Source organism: Blennius ocellaris (assembly GCF_963422515.1).
Source record: "Blennius ocellaris genome assembly, contig: SCAFFOLD_370, whole genome shotgun sequence".
Classification (NCBI taxonomy): domain Eukaryota; kingdom Metazoa; phylum Chordata; class Actinopteri; order Blenniiformes; family Blenniidae; genus Blennius; species Blennius ocellaris.
The window spans coordinates 10348-20321 of NW_027662177.1; the positions used below are offsets into that span (position 1 = coordinate 10348).

The window sequence follows — 9974 nt, forward strand, 5'->3', positions numbered from 1 at the left end:
TCAGACCGGGTCCAGGTCATTGCTCAGAAATCCAGGCATGGACGAATAGAGCTGCTGCTCCGGCTCCGCCCCTTTCTCCGCCTCCGTCTCCGTGGCGATGAGGCTGGTCGTCATGGTAACGAGCTGCGGCTTCTTCCCCTCCAGCCAGTAGGTCACCATGTCCCCCTTCCCCTGAGGACGGACAGAGGTCAGCATCATTCACCCTGTCACCAGCATCATTCACCCTGTCATCAGCATTATTCACCCTGTCACCAGCATCATTCACCCTGTCATCAGCATCACTCACCCTGTCACCAGCATCATTCACCCTGTCATCAGCATTATTCACCCTGTCATCAGCATCAATCACCCTGTCACCAGCATCATTCACCCTGTCATCAGCATCAATCACCCTGTCATCAGCATCAATCACCCTGTCACCAGCATCATTCACCCTGTCATCAGCATCATTCACCCTGTCATCAGCATCATTCACCCTGTCACCAGCATCACTCACCCTGTCATCAGCATCATTCACCCTGTCATCAGCATCACTCACCCTGTCACCAGCATCATTCACCCTGTCATCAGCATCATTCACCCTGTCATCAGCATCATTCACCCTGTCACCAGCATCATTCACCCTGTCACCAGCATCACTCACCCTGTCACCAGCATTATTCACCCTGTCACCAGCATTAATCACCCTGTCACCAGTATCACTCACCCTGTCACCAGCATCATTCACCCTGTCATCAGCATCATTCACCCTGTCATCAGCATCACTCACCCTGTCACCAGCATCATTCACCCTGTCATCAGCATTATTCACCCTGTCACCAGCATTATTCACCCTGTCATCAGCATCATTCACCCTGTCACCAGCATCATTCACCCTGTCACCAGCATCACTCACCCTGTCACCAGCATTATTCACCCTGTCACCAGCATTAATCACCCTGTCACCAGTATCACTCACCCTGTCACCAGCATCATTCACCCTGTCATCAGCATCATTCACCCTGTCATCAGCATCACTCACCCTGTCACCAGCATCATTCACCCTGTCATCAGCATTATTCACCCTGTCACCAGCATCATTCACCCTGTCATCAACATCATTCACCCTGTCATCAGCATCACTCACCCTGTCACCAGCATCACTCACCCTGTCATCAGCATCATTCACCCTGTCATCAGCATCATTCACCCTGTCATCAGCATCATTCACCCTGTCATCAGCATTATTCACCCTGTCACCAGCATCACTCACCCTGTCATCAGCATCATTCACCCTGTCATCAGCATCACTCACCCTGTCACCAGCATCACTCACCCTGTCATCAGCATCATTCACCCTGTCATCAGCATCACTCACCCTGTCATCAGCATCATTCACCCTGTCATCAGCATCATTCACCCTGTCATCAGCATTATTCACCCTGTCACCAGCATCACTCACCCTGTCATCAGCATCATTCACCCTGTCATCAGCATCATTCACCCTGTCATCAGCATCACTCACCCTGTCATCAGCATTATTCACCCTGTCACCAGCATCACTCACCCTGTCATCAGCATCATTCACCCTGTCATCAGCATCACTCACCCTGTCATCAGCATCACTCACCCTGTCACCAGCATCACTCACCCTGTCATCAGCCTTACCTTGACCTCCAGCGTTCCCCTGCACTCCAGCTCGTAGCCTCCGTTCTCCTCCAGCAGGTAGAAAGTCGTCGAGCTGCACTGGATCTTCAGAGCTGAGAGACACAGTGAGTGTGTGTGTGTGTGTGTGTGTGTGTGTGTGTGTGTGTGTGTGTGTGTGTGAGTGTGTGTGTGGTGTGTGTGTGAGTGTGTGTGTGTGTGTGTGGTGTGTGTGTGTGTGAGTGTGTGTGTGTGTGTGTGGTGTGTGTGTGTGTGGTGTGTGAGTGTGTGTGTGGTGTGTGTGTGTGTGTGTGTGTGTGTGTGTGTGTGTGTGTGTGGTGTGTGTGTGAGTGTGTGTGTGGTGTGTGTGTGAGTGTGTGTGTGTGTGTGTGTGTGTGTGTGTGTGTGTGTGTGTGTGTGTGTGTGTGTGTGTGTGTGTGTGTGTGTGTGTGTGTGTGTTACCCAGACTGCTGGACTCCATCCTGGACGCAGTATTCACTGTGTCTCCAAACAAACAGTACCGAGGCATCTTGGTTCCAACCACACCGGCAACCACAGGACCTGGAGAACCAGGAGGAACCAGTGGGAACAAGGTACAACCAGGTAGAACCAGAACCAACTGGAACCAGATTCTGGTGGAACCAGAACCTGGGGGACCTTGGCGGGGACGTACCAGAGTGGATCCCGGCCCGGATCTGCAGCTGGTTTCCGGGTTTGTGGGGGATCCTGAAGGTCCGGCAGACCCCCACCAGGTCCAGAGCCATGCTGGAGATCTCCGCGGCGTGAAGGATCCCGTTCTCCCGGGGAACCCCGGACACCACCATGTCTGCTCGGACAGGAAGTGAGGCAGACAGGAAGTGAGTTGGACAGGAAGTGACTTGGACAGGAAGTGAGGCAGACAGGAAGTGACTCGGACAGGAAGTGAGTCAGACAGGAAGTGACTCGGAATGGAAGTGAGTCCGACCGGAAGTGAGTCAGGCAGGAAGTGACTAAGACAGGAAGTGAGTCGGACAGGAAGTGAGTCTGACAGGAAGTGAGTCAGACAGGAAGTGAGTCGGACAGGAAGTGAGTCAGACAGGAAGTGAGTCAGACAGGAAGTGAGTCGGACAGGAAGTGAGTCAGACAGGAAGTGAGTCAGGCAGGAAGTGACTCAGACAGGAAGTGAGTCCGACAGGAAGTGAGTCTGACAGGAAGTGAGTCAGACAGGAAGTGAGTCGGACAGGAAGTGACTCAGACAGGAAGTGAGTCAGGCAGGAAGTGACTCAGACAGGAAGTGACTCAGACAGGAAGTGAGTCGGACAGGATGTGAGTCAGACCGGAAGTGAGTCAGACAGGAAGTGAGTCGTACAGGAAGTGAGGCAGACAGGAAGTGAGTCGGACAGGAAGTGACTCAGACAGGAAGTGAGTCGGACAAGAAGTGACTCAGACAGGAATTGAGTCAGGCAGGAAGTGACTCAGACAGGAAGTGAGTCAGGCAGGAAGTGACTCAGACAGGAAGTGAGCCCGACAGGAAGTGACTAAGACAGGAAGTGACTCAGACAGGAAGTGAGTCGGTCAGGAAGTGAGTCAGACCGGAAGTGAGTCAGACAGGAAGTGAGTCGGACAGGAAGTGAGTCGTACAGGAAGTGAGTCAGACAGGAAGTGAGTCAGGCAGGAAGTGAGTCGGACAGGAAGTGAGTCGGACAGGAAGTGAGTCAGAACACCTCTGGGCCGTCGCCACGGAAACAAGCGGCAGAACTCACAGGCGTCACCGATGGTCTCCACCTTGTACACGTCGTGGTTGTCGATGATGTCATCGAAGGTGGTGTAGAGCTTGTTCAGGAAGTCCACCACCTGGTACGGCGTGCTGCTGCTGGACAGCTGCGTGAAACCAACGATGTCGCTGTGGAACACGGAGAACACAACGATCTGAGAGGACGAGAACACAACGATCTGAGAGGACGAGAGCAGAACGATCTGAGAGGACGAGAAGAGGACGATCTGAGAGGACGAGAAGAGGACGATCTGAGAGGACGAGAACAGGACGATCTGAGAGGACGAGAACAGGACGATCTGAGAGGACGAGAACAGGACGATCTGAGAGGACGAGAGCAGGACGATCTGAGAGGACGAGAGCAGAACGATCTGAGAGGACGAGAACAGGACGATCTGAGAGGACGAGAACAGAACGATCTGAGAGGACGAGAACACAACGATCTGAGAGGACGAGAGCAGGACGATCTGAGAGGACGAGAGCAGGACGATCTGAGAGGACGAGAACACAACGATCTGAGAGGACGAGAGCAGGACGATCTGAGAGGACGAGAGCAGGACGATCTGAGAGGACGAGAGCAGGACGATCTGAGAGGACGAGAGCAGAACGATCTGAGAGGACGAGAAGAGGACGATCTGAGAGGACGAGAACAGGACGATCTGAGAGGACGAGAACAGGACGATCTGAGAGGACGAGAACAGGACGATCTGAGAGGACGAGAGCAGGACGATCTGAGAGGACGAGAACAGGACGATCTGAGAGGACGAGAACAGGACGATCTGAGAGGACGAGAGCAGGACGATCTGAGAGGACGAGAGCAGAACGATCTGAGAGGACGAGAGCAGAACGATCTGAGAGGACGAGAACAGGACGATCTGAGAGGACGAGAAGAGGACGATCTGAGAGGACGAGAACAGGACGATCTGAGAGGACGAGAACAGGACGATCTGAGAGGACGAGAACAGGACGATCTGAGAGGACGAGAGCAGGACGATCTGAGAGGACGAGAGCAGGACGATCTGAGAGGACGAGAACAGGACGATCTGAGAGGACGAGAACACCACGATCTGAGAGGACGAGAGCAGGACGATCTGAGAGGACGAGAGCAGGACGATCTGAGAGGACGAGAACACAACGATCTGAGAGGACGAGAGCAGGACGATCTGAGAGGACGAGAGCAGGACGATCTGAGAGGACGAGAACACAACGATCTGAGAGGACGAGAGCAGGACGATCTGAGAGGACGAGAGCAGGACGATCTGAGAGGACGAGAACACAACGATCTGAGAGGACGAGAGCAGGACGATCTGAGAGGACGAGAGCAGAACGATCTGAGAGGACGAGAAGAGGACGATCTGGTTCTACCTGAAGAAGACGGTGGCGCTGACGTAGCTCTGAGCCTGAGAGTGTTTCCCCTGACGGAGATCGTCTGCAACCTGCCGAGGAAGCATACCTGGAACAGAGAGAACCTGTGTGTGTGTGTGTGTGTGTGTGTGTGTGTGTGTGTGTGTGTGTGTGTGTGTGTGTGTGTGTGTGTGTGTGTGTGTGTGTTACTGTAGAGCAGCCGGTCAGTCTTCTGCTTCTCGTGCATCAGATCTTGAGTCCTTTCAGCCACTAGAACCTCCAGATGTTTGCTGTACTTCTCCATCTGAAACACAACAGAACTCTGGAACCTCAGAGGAGGAACGTCTCCTCTGAGGAGGAACACGAGGAGGAACGTCTCCCCAGAGGAGGACCCGCCCCTCGTGTCGGTTCTCCGTCCTTCGTCCTCACCAGGTTCATCATCAGGTCCACCGGACTGACTTTGGTCGGGTTGATCCGGTGGACGAACTTCCTGATCTGCTCGAAGGTCGGCCGGTGGGCGGGGTTATGGGAGCGGCATCGACGAATCAGCTGCAGGAGGAGGAGGAGGAGAAAAGTCACAATGGTGGAGGAACGTGTGTGGAACGTGGGGACGTTCTAGAGCGGCCCGGACCTCCACGTAGTCGGACGGACAGGGACAGGTGCTGTCGGCCTTGCTGGAGATGAGCTCTGGCAGCGGGGGACACCAGGAACACTCCAGCGTGGACTCCTCGGCCTGCGGGGAACCGCACACACCTGTAGCCCCGCCCCCTCCTCTAGCCCCGCCCCCTCCTCCCGCCCGTCACACCCCAGAGAGAGAGAACCGTCCAGTGGCGACTCACCGGGACGGGGTCACTGCGCGTGGCGATCTCCAGCAGGATGATGGAGAAGCTGGAAGAACATCAGACACGGTTCCTTTTGTCCCAGAACACAATCTATAGTTGTCCCAGAACAGTTCCCTGAGGAACCCCACAGACTAGATCTACTGGGTTCCATACAGAAGAACCATCGTTTCACACGTCAGTGAAGAAGCAGTGGAGTGAGAGAAGAACCGGGCCGCGGTACCTGAACACGTCGCCGGCCAGCGTCGGTTCCATGTTGGAGTTCTGGAACTCTGGTGGCATGTAGACCTCCAGGAGCCGCTGCTGATAGGCCGAGAGAGGCTCCGCCCCGTCGTCCCGCCGGAACCAGCACAACCCGAAATCTTGCAGGAACCCAAGAAGATCCGGTGAGAAGGTGTGGAACAGCCGAGTCTCCCTGGGGGGGGGAACCCCGTTCCACGAGGTGCCCCGGTTCGGGTTCCGCTCACCTGTGATCTTGCAGACCCAGCGGTCGTCCAGAACACAGTTCAGGGACTTGAGGCGCCCGTGGCAGATCCGGTGCTGGTGCAGGTACGACATCCCCCGGGCGATGTCCATGGCGAAGGAGAACCTTGGGAACGAGACGCGGGTGGTGGTTACTACCTCCCCCTCCCCCCACGCCCCCAGTCCACCGCCTCCCGCCGCGGGTTCCGCTCACGTCCCTACCTGAAGCCCCAGTTGAGCGGGACCTCGTCGTTCAGGAGAACGTCGTTCAGGCTCCCCTTGGGGCAGTACTCCGTCACGATGGCCACGTTGGGAACCTCCACGCAGCCGCCCACGAACTTGCACAGGTTCGGATGATCGAGTTCCCTGAAGAACAAACGTCGGGCTGACCTTCAACACACGTGTGGCCATTTTTACGCAGTGGCCCTGAAGGCATCACGACACCGGAGTACCAGGACCACGGTTACCTGACTTGCTTGACTTCCTGTCGGATGGTCTTGGACAGAGAGAAGGTTTTGGTGTGGATCTTCTTGATGGCCACCGTCCGGCCGTCACTGTGGGGGAACGGTGGGATCTGCTTATTGCCACTGCAGCAGGCGCGGAACAGGCGTGGAACCGGTGTACGTACTAGATGCCGGTGCAGGTGAACAGGGTTCTCCGGGTTCCAGGCTGGGCGGTGCAGGCGCTGACGGCCGTCACACAGCTGGTGTTGCTGTTGCTGTTCTCCGCAGGAACACTCATGATGCTGCCCATCGTCAGCCGGGCCTCCTGATCTGAGAACGTCAGACCCAGGGTCTGTGACGGTTCCACTTCCTGTTGGTCACCTCGTGATAGTCTGCCTTTAGATTCCTCAGAACCGGGTCTCAACTTTACTTTCACTGCCTGACAAGTCTCTGGTGACTTCCTGTTCACTCATTCACTACTTCCTGTTCACTCCATCATCACTTCCTGTTCACTCCATCATCACGTCCTGTTCACTCCTTCACTACTTCCTGTTCACTCCATCATCACTTCCTGTTCACTCCTTCACTACTTCCTGTTCACTCCTTCACTACTTCCTGTTCACTCCTTCACTACTTCCTGTTCACTCCATCATCACTTCCTGTTCACTCCATCACTACTTCCTGTTCACTCCTTCACTACTTCCTGTTCACTCCATCATCACTTCCTGTTCACTCCTTCACTACTTCCTGTTCATTCCATCATCACTTCCTGTTCACTCCATCACTACTTCCTGTTCACTCCTTCACTACTTCCTGTTCACTCCATCATCACTTCCTGTTCACTCCATCACTACTTCCTGTTCACTCCTTCACTACTTCCTGTTCACTCCATCATCACTTCCTGTTCACTCCTTCACTACTTCCTGTTCACTCCTTCACTACTTCCTGTTCACTCCATCATCACTTCCTGTTCACTCCATCACTACTTCCTGTTCACTCCATCATCACTTCCTGTTCACTCCATCACTACTTCCTGTTCACTCCATCACTACTTCCTGTTCACTCCATCACTACTTCCTGTTCACTCCTTCACTACTTCCTGTTCACTCCATCATCACTTCCTGTTCACTCCTTCACTACTTCCTGTTCACTCCTTCACTACTTCCTGTTCACTCCATCACTACTTCCTGTTCACTCCATCACTACTTCCTGTTCACTCCATCATCACTTCCTGTTCACTCCATCACTACTTCCTGTTCACTCCATCATCACTTCCTGTTCACTCCATCACTACTTCCTGTTCACTCCATCACTACTTCTGTTCACTCCATCACTACTTCCTGTTCACTCCTTCACTACTTCCTGTTCACTCCATCATCACTTCCTGTTCACTCCTTCACTACTTCCTGTTCACTCCTTCACTACTTCCTGTTCACTCCATCACTACTTCCTGTTCACTCCATCACTACTTCCTGTTCACTCCATCATCACTTCCTGTTCACTCCATCACTACTTCCTGTTCACTCCATCATCACTTCCTGTTCACTCCATCACTACTTCCTGTTCACTCCATCACTACTTCCTGTTCACTCCATCACTACTTCCTGTTCACTCCATCACTACTTCCTGTTCACTCCATCACTACTTCCTGTTCACTCCATCACTACTTCCTGTTCACTCCATCATTACTTTTCAATTCTCTGATAAGTTCTTCGACATCCTTCTTGCTAACTCTCGAATAACTTCCTGTTGACTTCCTGATGTGGTTCCTGATGTGGTTCCTGACGTGGTTCCTGACGTGGTTCCTGATGTGGTTCCTGATGTGGTTCCTGATGTGGTTCCTGGTGTGGTTCCTGATGTGGTTCCTGATGTGGTTCCTGCATCTAGAACTCCAGTTTCCTCTCCTCACCTTGTTTGATGGTGGAGAAGTCGATGATCCAGCTTTCGTCCCAGAGCAGCTTCTCCTTCTGGTACCGGAACCACTGCAGGGAAGGTGGAGAACGTTACTGTTGTTGTTGTTGTTGTTGTTGTGGTCCTCGTCCTCGTCCACAGGTCTCACCACGGCGGTCAGGACGAGGGACAGACACAGCAGGCTGAGCGGCAGCCCGATGGCCGTCTTGGTTGTCCCCGTCATGGGACACTGGCCACAGTCGGCTGGACAGGTGGAGCAGAGCTCCGCCTCCTCACAAGCTCCGTCACCACACACTGAGGACACAGTGGAAGACGAGACACTGAGGACACAGTGGAAGACGAGACACTGAGGACACAGTGGAAGACGAGACACGTTTCTGGACATTATCAGAGACGTTGAGAACCAGAACCTGTCCTCCTCCGGAGGGACAACGTTACTAAGAGTTTGACCTGATTTATCGTCACGCCGATCATGGAAGGACTGGGATGAGGACAGTCTTGGACTGGGAAGGGACAGAGTCTTGGACTGGGATGAGGACAGTCTTGGACTGGGATGAGGACAGTCTTGGACTGGGATGAGGACAGTCTTGGACTGGGACAAGGACAGAGTCTTGGACTGGGATGAGGACAGTCTTGGACTGGGATGGGAAAGAGTCTTGGACTGGGACAAGGACAGGGTCTTGGAGTGGTACAAGGACAGGGTCTTCCACACTTCAGAGGACAAGGGTCCAGGACGTACCTACGGCAGGTAGAACCTGGCTGGTGGCCTCCAGCGCCGCCTGGATCCGTCCTACTCTGATGTGGGCGATGAGGGACGTGATGCCGGGGTGGAACAGGAACACCTGGAGAACATCCAGCTGTTTACTAGAGAACCCGGTGGAACAGGAACACCTGGAGAACATCCAGCTGATTACTAGAGAACCTGCTTGAACCAACTGGTCCCTTGCGGAGCCCAGAACCCGACGAGGCCAGAGGGTGACCCACGGTGCCCCCGTGTGGCCACGCCTCCTCGTCACACCTTGGTTCTAGTTGGTCGACTGTTGCCGGGCTACGGTTGCCGGGCTACGGTTGCTGGGTGACGGTTGCCGGGCGACGGTTACCTTGGCCGTCCAGTTGGTTTGGGTCATTTTCCCCGACGTGGAGATGGTGTGAGTGAAGATCTTCCCGTCGTCGGGGATCCAGGGTCCACAGATACTGTCTGTCATCTGAGGGGGACGTCATGAGAACCACCGTCATGAGAACCACCGTCATGAGAACAACCGTCATGAGAACATAAGCCATGAGAACAACCGCCATGAGAACAGACATGATGAGAACAACCACCATGAGAACAACCGTCATGAGAACAACCGTCATGAGAACAGACATGATGAGAACAACCGCCATGAGAACAACCGTCATGAGAACAACCGTCATGAGAACAACCGCCATGAGAACAGACATGATGAGAACAACCGTCATGAGAACATAAGTCATGAGAACAACCATCATGAGAACAACCGTCATGAGAACATAAGTCATGAGAACATAAGTCATGAGAACAGACATGATGAGAACAACCATCATGAGAACATAAGTCATGAGAACCACCGTCATGAG

At 53.8% G+C, this 9974-nt stretch overlaps 1 protein-coding gene across 1 annotated transcript; it reads right to left on the reverse strand.

Moving 5' to 3' along the window:
* Positions 1-9580, reverse strand: LOC308148172 (atrial natriuretic peptide receptor 1; the record flags this gene model as incomplete). The annotated part of the gene is made up of 19 exons (XM_080521613.1): positions 1-171; positions 1648-1739; positions 2086-2184; positions 2297-2449; positions 3366-3505; positions 4742-4829; positions 4931-5024; positions 5150-5269; positions 5352-5453; positions 5560-5608; positions 5783-5921; positions 6027-6148; positions 6244-6387; positions 6489-6575; positions 6650-6794; positions 8374-8446; positions 8524-8669; positions 9115-9217; positions 9476-9580. Coding segments are annotated over 19 exons (2172 nt in total), but the record flags the coding sequence as incomplete, so codon positions are not given.
* Positions 9581-9974: the final 394 nt, after the last annotated feature.